General features: G+C 32.3%; 1 protein-coding gene across 3 annotated transcripts in view; it reads right to left on the bottom strand.

Moving 5' to 3' along the window:
- Window positions 1–17,769, bottom strand: part of Orc5 (origin recognition complex subunit 5) — a 66,291-nt gene that overhangs the window by 9,673 nt on the left and 38,849 nt on the right. For 2 of the 3 annotated variants that reach the window (XM_020153286.2, XM_020153285.2), the window contains 2 exons: window positions 16,701–16,811; window positions 733–845 (listed from right to left, as the gene is read on the bottom strand). In XM_020153286.2, the coding sequence (XP_020008875.1) occupies window positions 733–845; window positions 16,701–16,811 (224 nt within the window). Of the gene's footprint in view, window positions 1–732; window positions 846–11,196; window positions 11,246–16,700; window positions 16,812–17,769 lie in introns of those variants that run through there. The other variant, XM_074064927.1, reaches the window with a different exon arrangement.

Genomic DNA, 17,769 nt, shown 5'->3' on the forward strand with positions numbered 1-17,769 from the left:
TGATCTAATGTCCACATATGAGGGAGAATATACGATTTTTGGTCTTCTGGGCCAGGCTGACCTCACTCAGAATGACATTCTCTAATTCCATCCATTTACCAGTGAATGATAACATTTCGTTCTTCTTCATGGCTGCATAAAATTCCATTGTGTATAGATACCACATTTTCTTAATCCATTCATCAGTGGTGGGGCATCTTGGCGGTTTCCATAACTTGGCTATTGTGAATAGTGCCGCAATAAACATGGGTGTGCAGGTGCCTCTGGAATAACCTGTGTCACAGTCTTTTGGGTATATCCCCAAGAGTGGTGTTGCTGGATCAAATGGTAGATCAATGTCTAGCTTTTTAAGTAGCCTACAAATTTTTTTCCAGAGTTGTTGTACTAGTTTACATTCCCACCAACAGTGTATGAGGGTTCTGAAATTTTTTTATAGTCAGTGATCTGTTAAATCCCAACTTGCTGCTATGGAAGTATAATTCCAGTATATTAAGATGGTTCAGAATCTTGGTTTTTGCCATCTATCATATCAGCTCCTGCTTCTAATTTTATATGACTAGTAAATTTGATGAGAGGATTCATTCTACAGTGGAGAATATTCATTCTTGGCCTTAAATGATCATTTCTTGTTTAAATAACTAATGATATTGTATTAGAAGTAACATTTTTATATTTAACGTATCATTCATATAATCTAACACACTTTACATTAAATGATTATTCTACTCTTACCTTGCAATAGCTCTGATGAAGTCTAATGAAACTGTGCATTTATATTTTGGTCCATCAAGCTGATCCTCATGGCCAACCAGGGTTAATAGCTGAAGGGTCACTAAAGAGGTAATCTAAAAGTGAGAGAATATTTCTATGAGGAATTCTTTTAATGAGATTACATGATACCTTTTTTTGAAACATTTTATAGTACTTATGATAAAGACATAACTGAATCCACAAAAATATCTGCAAAGAATGTGACTACTTTATAACTGGTATACACAAATTTATAGATGTGTTTAAAAACCTCATTTAACAGGGCTAGTTAAGAGTTTAAAAGTTGATGGCATGTTCTCATGTAAATAGCATGTTTTAATGAATGGAAAAACATTAAAAAAACCCTTTAGTTTCCTGTGAAAAACTGTATGAACTTCAACCCTTTCCATTTTCTGTAAGAGTTTAATTTGCTAAAATAGGTTAGTAATAGTCTTTTTGGAAATCATATGCTATTATTAGGCAACACTAGGGTTTGAATTCAAGACCTCTTATTTGCTAGTCAGGTGTTCTCATGCTCAATAGTCAAGACCTTTATTCATTCATTCATTCATTCATTCATTCAGGTAGGGGCTTGAGCTTTTGCCCAGAGATGGCCTCAGATGGTGATCTCTATCCCTGTAATGTCCTACATAGCTGGGATCACAGGCATGCACCACCGTGCCTGGCTTACCAAGAGGAGACTAACTTTTTGCCCAAGCTGGCCTTGAACTGAGATCTTCCCAACCTCTACCTCCTAAGTAGCTAGGATTGCAGGTATGAACCACCACACCCAGCCCCAAATCCCCTTTAATACTAAAGGCAGTTATACTTTTTCTTTCCTTTTTTAAATTTTTTGGTGGTACTGGCGTTTGAACTCAGGACCTCAGACTTGCTAGGCAGGTGCTCTACTACTTGAGTCACTCTGCCATGTAGTACTTTTTCTTTTAATATAGAATGAAACATAAATTTAGTTTACCAGTGGCATTTCCTTATATTATTTATAACTTCTACTTTTCTGTGACGAATATGCTCACATATTTACTCTTCTACAGTTTTTATAAGAAAACCACAAAGTGTCTTTAGTCTAGTTAATTTACAATTTCAAAAATGTTTTCAGATGTCTTAGTTTTATTATTTTCAGCACATTAGTCAAAACAAATGTCCAAAGGCAAAATGTTGGAAGAGTCTCTTGAAGTCACTTTCAGTTCTACGAGGATTCCATGGATAAATCAATCACATAAACTGTGCAAAGCATACAAGTACATTTCAAGATGTAGCAGGCAAAAGGCACTTCGAAAATAATAAGATGATCACTCAATTTTTGGAGAGGCTAAGGAGCTAATGTAGGATAAAGCTAATACACAAAGACTCTAAACCTAAAGAAAATAATTAAATTGGGATTTGATTTTTGGTAGTAAAAATATCATCTCAAGAGTCTTTCATTCCATTGACCTTATCATATGACAATTATTTAAAAACTCAACATACAAATATATAGTTCAGGACAACATGCAATACATAAAGTAGTCTGCAAATGTACTGACACCTTAAAAGTACCTTCCTAGTTTATTAAAATACTGCCAGAGTAAAATTAAAATGAATCAAGTACAAAGATTAATTTATGAGACCAACATGTGGAATCTCAAACCTATTAATTCATAACTATACTAAATGACAACCTTTAGGAAAACATGTATGAAACCTTTGATAATTTTTTTACATGTATAATACAAAAAAATTTCACCTTCTTCTCCATTACTTAACACTTAAATTATTTAATTTTTTATTTCCAATTGCACATCTACAAAAGTCTTGGGGATTTATTCTAAGCATTCAAAGATGACTAGGACTACAGAAAAACTCACTTCCTCCCTCAACTTTAAATGTTCCTGACACTACAATGAACCAAGATCTGCAGGCTAGCATTGATACCTAAGTAGTCTGATACAGTTAGTGAAAGTATCAAACTCCACCTCAGTCTGTATGCACTGGCATGCATAAGAAAGAGGTGGGATTAGTCTTTCCCACCCAGATGATTCTGTGACAGATCTGTCACTCAGAGAACAGAGATATACAAGATTCATTCCTGTTGTTAGGTTCCTAAATGCAGAAAGTAATTTATATGGTCTCTAGTTGCAGCAAAGAAGAATAAATTAGAATGTCTTATACCCAATAAATTAACATCTTAGGAGGATTTAATATTCGCTCCAGAAAAGCTCTCTAAATAATAGTAGTAAAATATACTGTACTTGAGTGTTGTGTCACCTTTTTTTTTAAAGCAATGTCTAATTACAGAAGGCTTCTCATTCATTTGAGCTTTGAATTACTCCAGAACTTATTTTGTAATCAAATACTCACACAGGGCCTAGACAGAAGGTTGGAAAAATGATAAATACAGAATTTCCAGTCCAGACATGATGGCATAGACTCACATTTACTGCTCTCTCCTGCAAAGTACAACTATAAACCCTGGAAATAACATAAAAGGCAACCAAAGAAGGACTAGGAAAGTTGGAAAGATAGTGGGCCACTTATGGCCTACTCAGGCCTGGAGGAACCAACACTGAGGCAGGGAGTCTTAAATTCCTTACCCACCAACAGAAAGTTGAAGCAGGCCCAGTACCTCCCAATGTACAACCCAGCAACCCAAGGCTCTGGGGAAAGCTCATTCCTCCCTAGATTGAAGACAGTACTGCCAAAACAAGAACAATTGGCTAAACTATCATTCACAGGTCAAGTGGAAATAAAGACTTTTTTTTTGGTGGTAATGGGGTTTGAACTCAGGACCTCACACTTGATAGGCAAGCACTCTACCACTTGAGTCACTATCCTAGCCCAAGACATTTTTAAACAAGAGAAAAGTAAAGAATCTGTCATTAACAGACCTACCTTTATTTTATTTCTTTTTTGGGGGTGAGGGGAAAAATGGGGTTTGAACTCAAGGCTTCATGCTTGCAAAGAGTCACTTACAAAGCAGGTACTCTTACCACTTGAGCCACACCAACAGCCCACAGACCTACCTTTTAAAAAATGGCTAAGGGAAGTTCTTAAAATAAGATGATAAAAGAAGGAATTGTGAGCATAAGAGGAAACAAAAAAAAGAACAATGGAAAAAGCATATACATAGGTAAATAAAGTATCTCCTCATAAGTGTTCTAAATCACATGTAATTAAAAATTTTAACACTATGTGATACTCAGGGGAAAAATATTTGAAAAGCAGAAAAGTGACAGGACCTACATGGAAATAAGGTTTCCAAACTTCACTCATTACTCAGAAATTTCACTCTCAGGCATTTATCAAAGAGAAGTGTACATTCACACAAAATCCTGTAAATCTATGTTCGGAGTAGCTTTATTCATAGAGGTCAAAAAAACTGGAAAGAAGTCAAATGTCCTTCAATGGTTAATGATTAAATAACCTTGGCACATCCACACTGTGGAATACTACTAAGTAATAAGAAAGAATGAACTATTGATACATCCAAATCATTTGAATGAATCTCAGACTAATTAATTATGCTGAATCCAAAAAGCCAATTCCTACCTGGCACAGTGGTGCATTCCTATAATACCAGCTTGGGAGGCAGAGGCAGGAGGATTTCTAGCTCAAGGCCAGTCCTGTCAAAATTAGCAAGACCCTATCTCAAAAACAAAATACAAACAAAAGGGTATGGTTTAAGTTAGAGTCCTTACCAAGCACATGCAAGGTCCTGGGTTCCATTACAGATAAAGGGCAGGGGGTGGGGACAAAATAAAAGCCAATACCTAAATGCTATATGATTCTGTTTATATAAATTCTTGAAATGACAAAATTATAGAGGTGGAAATTAGCAGTTTGCCAGAGACTGAGGAAGGGAAGAGAGAGAGAGAGAGAGAGAGAGAGAGAGAGAGAGAGAGAGAGGGAGAGGGAGGTGTGGTTATCAATAAATGTGCAAAAGGAGGGATCTTGTGACTGTGACTGTGATGGTAGACATGGAAACCTATAAAATCTCACAGAACCAAAGATGCAGAGCCAGATACAGAAATGAAAGCATTCTGAGCTGGGGACAGAGCTCAGCAGTAGAGCACATGCTTAGCATGTGCACGACCCTGGGTTGGGTTCAATACCCAGCACCAAAATTAAGTAAAACACAATAAAATTGTAAAAACAAAGCAAAACCAAACAACAACAAAAGAAAAAAAGAAAGAAAGAAAGAAAAAAGAAATGCATACATGTAGACCTGAGGATCAGTAGACTGAATTAATGCCAGTTTCCTGGTTCTGGTATTTTACTATAGTTTTGCAAAATGTTACCACTGAGGGAAACTAGTGAAGAACTCACAGGAAGAAAAAGCCCATATTATTTTTTTAACAACTACAGATGAATCTATAATTACCTAAAACAAAGCTTAACTAAAAAAATTAAAATACTAGTAAAGTACTCAAAATACAGTGAGTTTAGAGAAAGACCTCATAAACTTTTACCTTTTATTTCAAAATATTAAGTATCTATGAAGCTACAAAAATCTTCTTGTAAGAATAAAACATATTGGAACCATACTTATCAGGATTTTAAAAATCTTGTGATAAAACACAGCCACAAAGAGAAAAACCAGAGAATGTTATTTTACTATCAATATTCTAGCTGGATAGCTTTTTAAATGTTTATAGGTTTTAGATTTCTTTGGCTTAAAGGCAGATGATTAGTTATGACTTGCAGTTCAGCCTCAGGAAGAATTTATAACCACTGCTTCCATGCTATGAGCCCATAAAGGTTCGCACCAAGTCGACATGAACCTGAGGCTAATGAATCATATTATTTCTTCTATAGCAGAAGAGGATTATAGCAAAACTTACAGGTTTAATATACTAAATTCCAACCCGAGTGTTTTATTTTCCTAAATCTTTACTTTTTATTTCTATTCTTTAAAATGATGAAAGTTCAATTTTTGTTTGGTGGCTATAAAAATCGATTGCATTTTAAATTTATTAAAAAGTAAAAATTTCTAATGCAAAAATAATCACAAAATAAAATTCTGAGCTAGCCCATCAGAACTGGAAACTTTGGAAATCAATGTCTCATTTAATGGATGAGAAAACAGACATCATAAGAGGGACGGCTGGCATTATCAAGTCCCCAGTCACTCATAACAAACAAATACTCCACAATTATTTAATGTAAAAGAATACAACACATATGCTATGCTAGAGGTTTCCTAGGAAACATTTTAGAGTTGTAACAACCAATTTTACATTTAAACACTTATATTTAAGAATATTTAACATATTAAAAATGTTTAGCCAAACATTGCCTTACTTTGGGTATTGATGAGTATTAGAAAGTGATTTGCTAAAACTATTACCACTGTGAAAAAAACTTCAGTATTGGTCTGTGTACTTTTATTTTATCTTCTACTGTCTTTCAAAATTCCTAGCATGACATACATTTTCATCACTACTCACCCTTCCCTCAGGAACTAGCAAGTCAAACTTAAAGAAATGAGGAAAAAAGAGAACTATGGGAACTAATTAACAATATTAGCAATCCTGGGAAATTAGAGGTATAGGGAATGGAATGTATTATTGTCTAGGCTCTAAGGCAGACATTGTGCTAGGCACTTTAATTTCTTCAATCTTCACAATAATCGCCCCATAACTGGGTACTATAACTAAGCTTTTTCTTTCCAGATAAGAAAATAGCGTCAGAGGTTAAATTGCTCAGAGTCACTGAGCTAATAGTGGTAAGAAGAGCACTGGAATTTAATATCATTTTAATCTAAAATGTATGTTCCTTAAAGTACTCCAAACAGGAAACTGCAGGATCCAGAGAAGTGATAACGTTGTTAGAACAGATTTAGAAAAACCTCACAGGAAAAGGAAAAGTGAGTACCATGACAATTGTGATAGTACTCCACACTGAAAGAGGGCACTGAAGCATGCTGGAGAAACCGAGGAATAGGCACTGCAAGGATGACAGGACAAGCCTGAAGTAGGACTGCAGCAGTATGGAAAGGCAGCATTTCAGTATGGGCAGATGTTCTGCCCCAGAACACAGAATAGCCTCAAAAAGAAGCAATCAATTCTGTGCGCACAGTCATTTGAGGTGCGGGGTAAAACATTAATGTGAAAGACACTTAACCTACTGACCTGCAGACTTCCCATAGGTCAGACTGTATGTTATGTCAGAAATAAAGTTTCAGTTTTTAAGGTTTGTTTTTAAAAGATAAATTTAAAATGGGAGAAAGCATGTTTTGTTAAAGTCTGAAGTGACTAGACAATACTGAAAACGATATCCCCAAAGTTTCTTATACATTTGTGGATTAAAGATCATTTGCAAAAAAAATCAATCATACAAAATTTATAATGCTTGGGCTAAGAGCATGGTTCAAGTGATAGAGCACTTGCCTAGTAAGTACAAGGTCCTAAGTTCAAATTCCAGTACTACAAATAAATATAAATAAGTAACATAAAAAATTATAGTAGTCAAATGTACTAAAAATTAGAATAAACGTTAAAATCTTTAACAAGCAAATGTAATAGAAAGGTCTTTCCTGAAACACTGGAATCACTTTCAAGGAAAAACAATTTAGTAATCTAAATAAGTAAATAATTTGTGGATACATTATTATTCCTTTTCTGGATTTCTATAACCTATGAATTTGCTAATAATGTCTGGATTTTAGGGGAGAATATAATGTTTTCCACAGCTGCTTTTCTTATCTATTTTGTCAAGCTCAAAGTCAAATGAATGAAATTAAAATGAATTGAAAAGTAGCCTAGGGAGTGGATTTTCTTTTTCAAAGTCAGGATTTCTATTTCATGCTAGAAAATACAGAATAACTTTTTAAAACTGTACTAAAAGTCAATAATTTTACATTTAAGTTTTCAGTCATATGTTTCCACTGTTTTTCCTCAAAATAAAAATTCTGGGTTTTTTTCTCCTCAGCTTAAGAATAAACAAAATTCCTACAAATGGAAGTATCTTGCTATCAAAAGAACAGAATTTCCCTAACTTTCATACATTAGCAGCATTTTGACACTGTCTATATTTTATTTACCTTAGCTTAAAATAATCTGACTCAAAAAAAGTATGTTTTTCCCCTTAACTAGCTCCTATGTTACAACTGAGACATTCACAAAGAAAATTAAAAATTGATGATCTCCTTACATACACAATATTTTTAGATTTACATCTTCAATGGGGTTGTGCAGTATTTGCTTAATCTTTGCTCTGGGTATTATTATGTTCTTTGTTCACATCCATGTAGGGGATGAGCTGATTATTTATGTCTTAACAATAGGAGTTCATGTACCACAGTGAGGATTTTTTTTCTTAATCTGAGAGGCAGTCACTAACAAGCTTCAGCTGGAAATGCTTGATGTAAAAACAGTGTGAACCTGTTCCTGGGTTAATAAACTGTTCTTTCTGCCAACAAAAGGAAATCAATTTACAACTGTAATTAATTTTTAACATGCTCATTATTTTTATACTTTCATAGGTTGGTATACTGTCAAATGATTTATGAAATATCCTATTCCGGTTGTCCTGAAGAAGCTTTATGATCAAAACCATGCTAGTTAAATAAACAAACTTAGCATATGAATGTCAGTGTATGAGTTCCACACAACCCAACAAGCTCCTACATTTGATCTGATATCGAAAGATATGATGGTTCACTGCATATATCAACTATTCAATGACATTTTTACACACACAAAGAAGAGGAGGTGAATACAGCACATGGAAGAGACAGGTAAATACTGTCAAAAGCAGTTCAACCTAAAATCATCATCATGAGTTTTTACTCTCTGCACTCCAAAAAAGGACAGGTTGTTAAGTCTTCAAATAGGCACAGATAAACAAAAAGCAGCATGTATTTTTATACACAGAGGAATTAAAGGTAGTGCCTCTAATCTCTGGAACCTTTCACCACACAAATGACCATAAACCTTTAGCCAGGAAGACCCTATGTGCATCAGAAGAATGGGATAACATTCATTCAATGAGTAAATTTTAAGTTTGCAACACTGTTCATGACATACAAAAAGAAAAGGCCCATATCTTCAAAGAATTCAGGACAGTGAGAAATATAAAATAATATGGTAATGACATGGTATGAGTGCTCTGCTAGTGATATGAGTAAACACAATTATCTGATTAAAGAGAAGGGAATGAATTGCAATGGAGAAAAACTGTGGATTCATTGAGAAATAGCATTTGGGGGACCATAAAGCATAAAAGTGTCCAACAGTAGTAGGAGGAAAATACCTACAGTACAAAATCAAGCACAATTAGCTGGTTTCAGAGAGGAACAGGCTTATGGTGAATGGTGTGTAGGGCAAATGAAGGGAAGGGCAGAAAGTCAAAAGGACCTTAGAAGAAAGGCTATGGAATGTAGGCCTGGTTCTGTAGATATGTAACTTATTAAATGACAAAGTGAGTTAAAAAAAAAAAAACATCAAATTTATTTTTAAGGTTTATGCTGATCAGCCTTATAGAAAGTGTCTGGTCACGGAGAGCAGACAGGAAATTGGAGCTATACTCTAAGAAATAATGAAGCTATGGTTTCAAGGCAATTGCGGTTCAGATGGAAATAAAGGAATATGTTCAATATTTAGGAGGAAAAGCAGACTGCACTTGTTAATAAACTTTAAATGAAGGGGAGAAAAAGAACTGAGATAGTTTCTCCATTTAGCTAAACTAAAAACTAAAAAATGCATATTATCTTTTTGTTTTCCAAGCCCCTAACAATGTACACATAACACAGTATATATTTAGTAAAGGATGAATGAACAAATCACTAGTTTTAAAATCTAAGACCCAAATCCCATTGAAAAATTTTAGGGAATGATTTGGCTTATCCTACAGTGTATGATAGAATATATCAGGCATTCAGGTAAATTTCAGGTTTAGTTGGCAATTTGGATGGAGAACTATAGAATAAAGGATAGAAATATAGATTTCAAAAACCATCAACACATATGCAGCATCTGATACCAGAACAGGTAAGACAGTTCTGGATGAACCTAGTTCCCTTTCTTATTCTGAGCTCTCGGGGCATGAGTGCCTTCTGCTCTAAGAATTCAACTCTCTACTGCTATTCAGGGTGCCTGAAGGTGAGCCATCAGGTTCTAAAGGTGGCTTGAGACCAAGAACCCTAATTTCTCATCTAGGGGAAAGGACAAAATTTTTCTACAGTAGTTTATCTATGAATGGTAGGTTCAGTATTCCTTTGAGTGAAATGGAAACATGGCCAGTCTCCTCCGAAGAACTCCACCTAGTGTGTTGACAAGCTGTCATGGGAAACTCCTGTAGGCATTAGCATTTCTTTTACCAACTTTATACAGAAGTATTTTTAATATAGTACACATTTCTGTAATGGGAATTCTAAATCATTTATCCTGTAATCTTTCTTATTAAAACTCCTTTTCTCATTAAAACAATCTAGTCTAAATCTCTATCCAATGTATGAACTTGCTGATATACTCACTACAGTAATAATGTGGAATCTCTTAAATATGCATTTGCAAACAAATATCCATACAAACTGTGCTTTCAGCCAAAAATGTTTGAAGTCAACTAAAATTTACTGGTGTTGAATATATTTTTCTCCCAAAATGTGAATAATGGATATACATTTGACATATTTATTGGAAACAATATGAAGCTTTGAGAAAGGTGGTTATAAAATATTGCCTACAAAAATAAGGTACCAATGTATTGTGTTATACAAAAGTAGAGAGCATAATTTATACTATCTTTTTAATCCCTTAGGCAATATTTTACATGTTACCCTGAAGCCATGGTTCCATTTTACTAGGGTTCAGTAAAAAATGCCTACTCTTAGACTGATATATTCACAAAGACAAAATGTTTACAGTGAAGAAATTCAACACCAGATTTAGGGAAAACAAGAGAGGAGTAAAAGGCAACAATGTTCTTTTACCAATGAGAATAAGAAAAAACCTTTTACTCTGGGGCAAAAGAGCAAAATATACTGTGCTTTTTTTATTATCTTTGGTAATGAGTTATATTAGTACTCCTTACAAACAATAGTGCAGCTAGTGAAAATCACAGATCAATGTTACTCTTTTCAGTTATGAATCATCCCAAAACAGTTTTTAAAAAATCTTCTGAAATAGGCACCTACTGCAGAGTGGTGTGATGACAGGAGAGTAATACATCCACACTAGGGGTAGCAGGAGATTTGAGAATCTCATTTACTGCACCAGTGGAGGCTGAGCATCATGGCAGTGATGCTCTTAGCTGCTAGAGAAGAGCCTGTCTCTTTCAAACAGCATCCCTGCTGACCTATTCATCAGCGAAGTACACATTAAGTAAGGCTCCTTCACCATGTTTGGAATGAAATGCCTCACAATCTCAGTTGTGGTTAGGGAAAAAACACAGCTTGATTATTAGAAAATGTTAGCATTTAAGATATTTTCTGTGATTTACATAATTTACCTGAATAGCATCAAGTATTTCAGCCGGATATTACTGAGACACTGGAATGCTGGTACAAGACAAATGAAGCAGAGAAATTACAAAGAAATAGCTCTTCACATTTCTAATACTCTAGTAACTCAAGATTCAAGGAAAACTATCCTTTTGGGTGACCAAGTTTAAGGTCTGTAAAGATAATGCACAGACTCAAATCACTTTATATGAATATCTTATAGCTAGGTCATAGGAGGTTATGTTTGTAAGATTCAAATTCTAACCTAATCAATATATGTATTAGATAGCATTTTTTAATCAACTGATTTCTAATGTTAAATGACTACTAGCACTTAATAAATGTAATACTTTTTGTAGAAATACTAACAATTCCATGTAATATGTAAATTAATTTTCAGAAGTAAAGTCTTTATACAATCAATTCATTGGTTAAAGTGCTTTTGGTTAAAAAAATCTATAAAGGCAGTTTGAGATATTGTATATACAAGAAAACTATCAAAATGAGCATAATTTTTCATTATAAATTACTTCAAATATAGCAATATAAAATTTTAAGGAATGGTATTCAGCTTATAATAGGCCACATACAATACACTACTTATATATCTATAAATTAATAAGTTCAAAGTATTAACTGAGATTATTTGATAAAGCCATAATTAAGTTTAACTTGGAATTAACAAAATTTAGTTCTGATACATTATCAATCTCAATCACTGTTTCCAACACTCTATTCAGGGCATGTCAGAGGGAAACACTCAACAAACAGACTTATCACTTGGTAAGACACTTAAGTATCCAAGTTACTAAATATTGGGAACTACTAACGTAAATCTTGTTTTTATTTATTCACCCTAGTTATTCAAGTAATACATAATTAGTATTCACTTACCTAGCATGGGCCTGACCTCGAAATATACACATCTATCACGAATTCTAACATAAGCTGGAATTGAAATTGCATCACACAAAAGAATTGCTATGAAAGCAACAGACATGTTTTCTTCTTTTTTGTATTTTCTTTATCCAATATGGTGTTGGGAATGTAGTAGACACTTAAAATAATTGTTAAATGAAGTTTTATGCAAAAATTCTAACTAGGAAAAAAAAGATACATACTGACGTTGAATTTGAAGCTTGAATTAGATTTTTATTTTTAAATGGCTTAGAATTACAAATTAACAAAATCCCGTCTTCAAAAAAACTAAAAAATAAACAAATGTACTACATACCTACCTATATTTTAAGTAAAATGCCAAAACTCTGGCTTTGGTTGAATAAAATGTTAGCTACCCTAACAAGTATAGCAAAAACATCTTTCTATAGCTATGTTGAATTACAGATGCAGTTTGTCTGAAAAACACTCATAGATAAAATGACTAAATTATCACTCTTTCTGAAAATATATATCCTATTTAGCTCATAAACCAACACTGAACTGAATAGAAGCTTCAGGTTACCTACATATTACTGTAATTAATGCATACTCTGTGAGAAAAGATTAAGTTAACTCCTGACAAAATTAAACTGATGCAACAAATAAATGCAAATATATCCTAATATATAGTTTAATGTGAGTTCAAAAGCAGAGGAAGTAGAAATGGAAATGTGTATTTTTAAAAAACACATTTTTACATTAAACTATACTCCAAATGCTTTTTTATTCATGCTCCTACAAATAAAAATAAACTAATGGGACACTTCAATTGTAACTTTTCTTATTAAATTCTGTACAAATAAATGTGAAGCTACTCAGAAATTATATGTTAATTACTGAAAAATTCAGTTATCAATACAGTACATAACTGTTTTTTAAAAGTTTTCCTCGCCTTTCAGCTGTTTCTTAATAGTAATTCACAATACATTTTTATAATATGGCAATAAAATAATGATTGTTTTAAAGGGCTAAGTGGTAAAATTATAGTGAATTAGCTTAAAAAATTATTCTTTAAAGTGTTAATTGATCAAATAAGATCAACGATGTAATATAAACATATATGTAATTAAATGTCCCTATTTCTTTTAAAAATTTTCCTTTTAAAAGTCACTTTAGAAATCTGTACCATTGTTTTTAGAAATAAACTCTTCCGTAAGTCTATCCTTTGAGAAAAAAATAAAGCAATATGGTTTAAAATTTTAAAATAAATGATATATCTGACAGCCTTAAGGAAATGTACTTCTATTCCTGTTGACTTCATGTACCAAAATGACGGCAAGGATAAGTAAGAAAAGATCCAAAACTATCTGAAGAAGGAAACAGAGTATTCAAAAAATCTATAAATAAGTAATTTTTTCCTCAAGGAAAAAAACAATATAGAAAGCATAACCTGGCATTAATATACTTCTGGAAAAAAGATACCTCAATATTATGTCTTTTAAAGATGGTCCTCAAAGTCTTAATCTGATCAAATTAAAAACCTGAAGGTAATACAGATAAACTTTACCCATTTACTGTATATAAGTGGTATAGTTTATCCATTCTATTAATGTGAGAAGAAGGGAAGGAGAAAATAACAAAACTCCAGAATCAATGTTTTGTTACCCATGATGTTCAGGTATAACATAACTAACATTGCTATCATGAATATGTTTATTATTGTCAACTGAACTTTCAATAAGTTTTTTAAAAACTGTTTTTCTTTATTCATTTATTCATAGGTGCATACATTGTTTTAAGCTTCCTTAAAATATTATTTTTATACCTTAATTATAGAATAGATTTAAATTAAATGCCATAGAAACATGCTTTTGCTTCAAGATAATTTTGAATGTATGCATCATATATGATCAATTTGGGTATATGTGAAAAAAATTTAATTATGAGTCTTAAAATTACGCTACAAAAATAACATACTACAACAAAATAAATCTTTAAAATACTTGCATATATAGAGTAAAAGAACAGAGACACATCACAACTAGTTAAAACAATTTACTTTCTGGTAGAAAATATTCATTTAATTCAATTTCTTCCCAATCTTATTTACATTGTCATGAAAGTACATAAACAAATAGACAAACACATACATTATTAGATATATTCAGGCAATTCTACTTTTATTCAAACAAACCACTGCATCAAATTTAAACACTTTCTCTAAATATTAAGGACAAAGTTAACAAGTTTTTCCTCCATCTTAAAGTTAGCATGCAACAATACTGCCACCTAGTGTTCATATCAAATAAGCACTTCCAATACAGTTGTCATTTTTGTAGTTCACTTAAAAAATTAGTGTGTAGGTTCAACACAAATTGTGATTCCTATGGGCAAGAGTACATTTTTGATAGATGAACAAAAGGATACAGAAGGAAAATAGAAAAGGTCAGCAGGAAGAAAAAAACACATGGCCAAGTAAGAGAAATAATCTTTTAGATGTGATTCCTGCCAGATTTTGTTCTTGAACATAGCATATATGTTATTTGATTTTCTTGGGTTGACCAAGCAAAAGTAAAGGTCAACTCCTTAGGGATAATTGCATCTATTCTTATGCACTCCTCCATCCTTTGTATCCTCAGTGGGAATGACCAAGTTCCTAAATGACTTCTTAAATGAACATAGGCAAATTAATTTACGCAGTGTTTTAAATAAATAAATCATTTTAATTTCTAAGTGTTAATGAGAAAAGATGATAAAAAGATAAACAGCTTCAATTTCAAGACTGAAAAGAATTTAATTCCTTACAGATAAAAATATATTTTTGATCCTAGGTGTTTCTTAATTACATTACTGGCACTGCTGCAACCATAAAGACTGGTGACACTGTTCATCACAAACCTCCCATTATTTGAAGCTGTTTTCTTTTTTTCCCTAGAGGATAAAATGTCTGAAGAGTTCTTGTGTAACAACTGAAATGCTCTACCAATCTAGAGTACACTATGAAAAGTACTAACAGCAAGGTGATGTGTTGAGAGAGTATAGCCTTCTTTGGTTCCCCCACAAAGGTAATTTTGGGGCACCTGAGGAGTACAATCACATGTGATGTAATGCTCTTTTTATGTTGTTTATAAACAGTCTCTACTTACTTCCCTGGGCTTAAGTTCTCAGAGACTTACCTGCAGCATATTGTGAAATTCATTTAATCTCTCTGACCTATTGTAAGGCGTAACTGCTTACAATAAATATCACCTTTTTCTGTCCACTTCAGAATCATTGCAACAGCAGAAATAAACAAAAAACTTACAGAGTATATGTAGAAAGCTACTAATAAAATCATTAAGTTTAATTAAAAACTACCTGAATTTCAAAGCATTACTGCTCTATCTATTGATGTAGCAAAATTGACTATTAACTTTAAGAACACAATTAATGTAGATACAATTTTCTATTTAAATTCAGTGTTGAGAACATTGAGACTATTATCTATCTTTGTTATGTAAAGTTTCCTTTAAATGAAGAAAATAATAGGTTACAAATCTGACGTATATCTTGAGGACAGATTTATTCATAATAAATGTAACTGAAATGTAAATTTTCTTAAGTATTTCTTATACAAAAATATATCCACTAGACAAAATGCTCAGTGCAATTTTGATATGCTTGTGCATCTCAATACATGCTAGCCATAACCTTTTGCTTTTCTATTTACACCATGTGCTGTCTTTCTGAACCATTTAGAAATTGTATTGTGACTATGTTTTTAATAGTTTCTTAAAAATGTCAAAAATACCCTTAAGTTCTTTCAAAAAAAAATCATGATTTTTATTTTTATGCTTCTGCTGCCACCTAGTGAAATTTTGAGAAATTAATTATTCTGGAAAATAAATCAATTTTTTAAAAAGAGCACTTCAACCTGCAAAGTACAAACATGAGAAATAAGGACATTATAGATTACCTTCAATAATCTAAATTCAACGTTAAGAACAAATAAAATTTTTAAATAAGGTTTACATTTAATTAAATCTATATATTATAATCAATTTAATCATCAAGCTACTTGTTTATTTAATCAGCAAGACAATTTTTAAAATTTCTCTATCAAGGAAAGAGCCAGAAACATTAAATTGTGTTATCAGGTTATATTTGTAAACAATATTTATAAACTTTGTGATTACCCTTAAAGATTCTGTATTTGGAATTTTCAATTATAGCTGATCTTTAGGAAGATCAAGGACACTCATAGGTACCAAAATCTGAGGCTGCTCATATCCCTTATAGAATCATATGGTATTTGCACAAAACTTATACACATCATCCCGTACACTTTAAATCATCTCCAGACTACTTATTATACCTAATACAACGTATATGCTATGTAAATACTTATTATACTGTATTGTTTAGGGAATAATGACAAAAGCCTATACATATTCAGCATAGGAAAAAAAATTTTTTGAATATTTCTGACTGGTTGATTGAATCCATCATTCTGTACTTACTGAGAACACTGTTCATTGTGCAGTTATTAAAATGGGTGCAATATTCTAAACAAAAATCTGAACACCTGGAAATCAACTACAGTACTTGAAAACTTGATTAAAGATAATAAATAATAATCTATAAATAAACTTACCTGAGAAAATATATTTGCTGTTGGAGCAACTCTGCTGTCCACAATACTATATAATATTGCTAGTAACCTGTCTAATGGAAAAGGCTTTGGTCCAAGGAGATGATTGCTTGTCTGTTAAAAAAAAAAAATATGTATCTTTCTTCTTACACCAGAGTACTCACTTTTTGTACTATAAAGTCTCATAGTAATATACTTATACTTGCTCCCCAAAGATGCTAACAAATCTAGCCTGCAGTCCGTCACTTACAATTTTACCTGATATGATCATGATTTAACACTTAACATACTTAAGATTTTCTTAGCATCAATAAATATTAAGGAACTTACAGTCTTTCACAATCTTGCACTGCTATTTTGCTATTGTAAATAGATGTTAAGTGACTTTGCCAAGTGATTTGTCAACATAATGCATAATCAATACCAGGTTTTTAACTGCTAGGAGGTGAGAATCTATAGCCATTCCTCCTTTGACCACTTCCTGGAAAATGTACTTGTTCAACATTAATAGTTCTAAAAAGATCACTTAGCATAAACACTAGCTTAGGTTAGAAAACTAATAAACACTGCATATTTTGTGAATATGCTGTCAGTTTGAAACAATGTATAATTTATAAAAAATTTTAACAATTGAAAAATGTTCCTAGTTGTATATAAACTTATATGGTATGATCACTGTATTAGAAAACTACAGTAGAAGTTCTACTCTATTGAGAGATAATTCCAGTAGCAATGAAAAAATTTAAATACTTTATGTTAGCAAAGGCAAATAAAATGGTAAACTATTTACATGCATGGGAGTTAACTATTCAAACAATGACTGTAAAGAAAAATATCTGCTCAGAATTGCAAAATGTAGTATATGCTTTGCTATTTATATATAAAATATAGTTTAGTATTTTCCAGCTCTTAAATTTTATATGCTTTTCTCACTAAATAGTTCAAATATTTAGAAAAGTAGATTGTTAATGTAATAAATAACCAATCCACTCACCATCAAATTTTATCAAAATCCTACTGCTATGCAATATGTACAAAGAAATAAAAAATAAGATCACATTACAGGCAAGCT

The sequence above is a fragment of the Castor canadensis genome, chromosome 2 (genome assembly GCF_047511655.1).
Source record: "Castor canadensis chromosome 2, mCasCan1.hap1v2, whole genome shotgun sequence".
Lineage (NCBI taxonomy): Eukaryota > Metazoa > Chordata > Mammalia > Rodentia > Castoridae > Castor > Castor canadensis.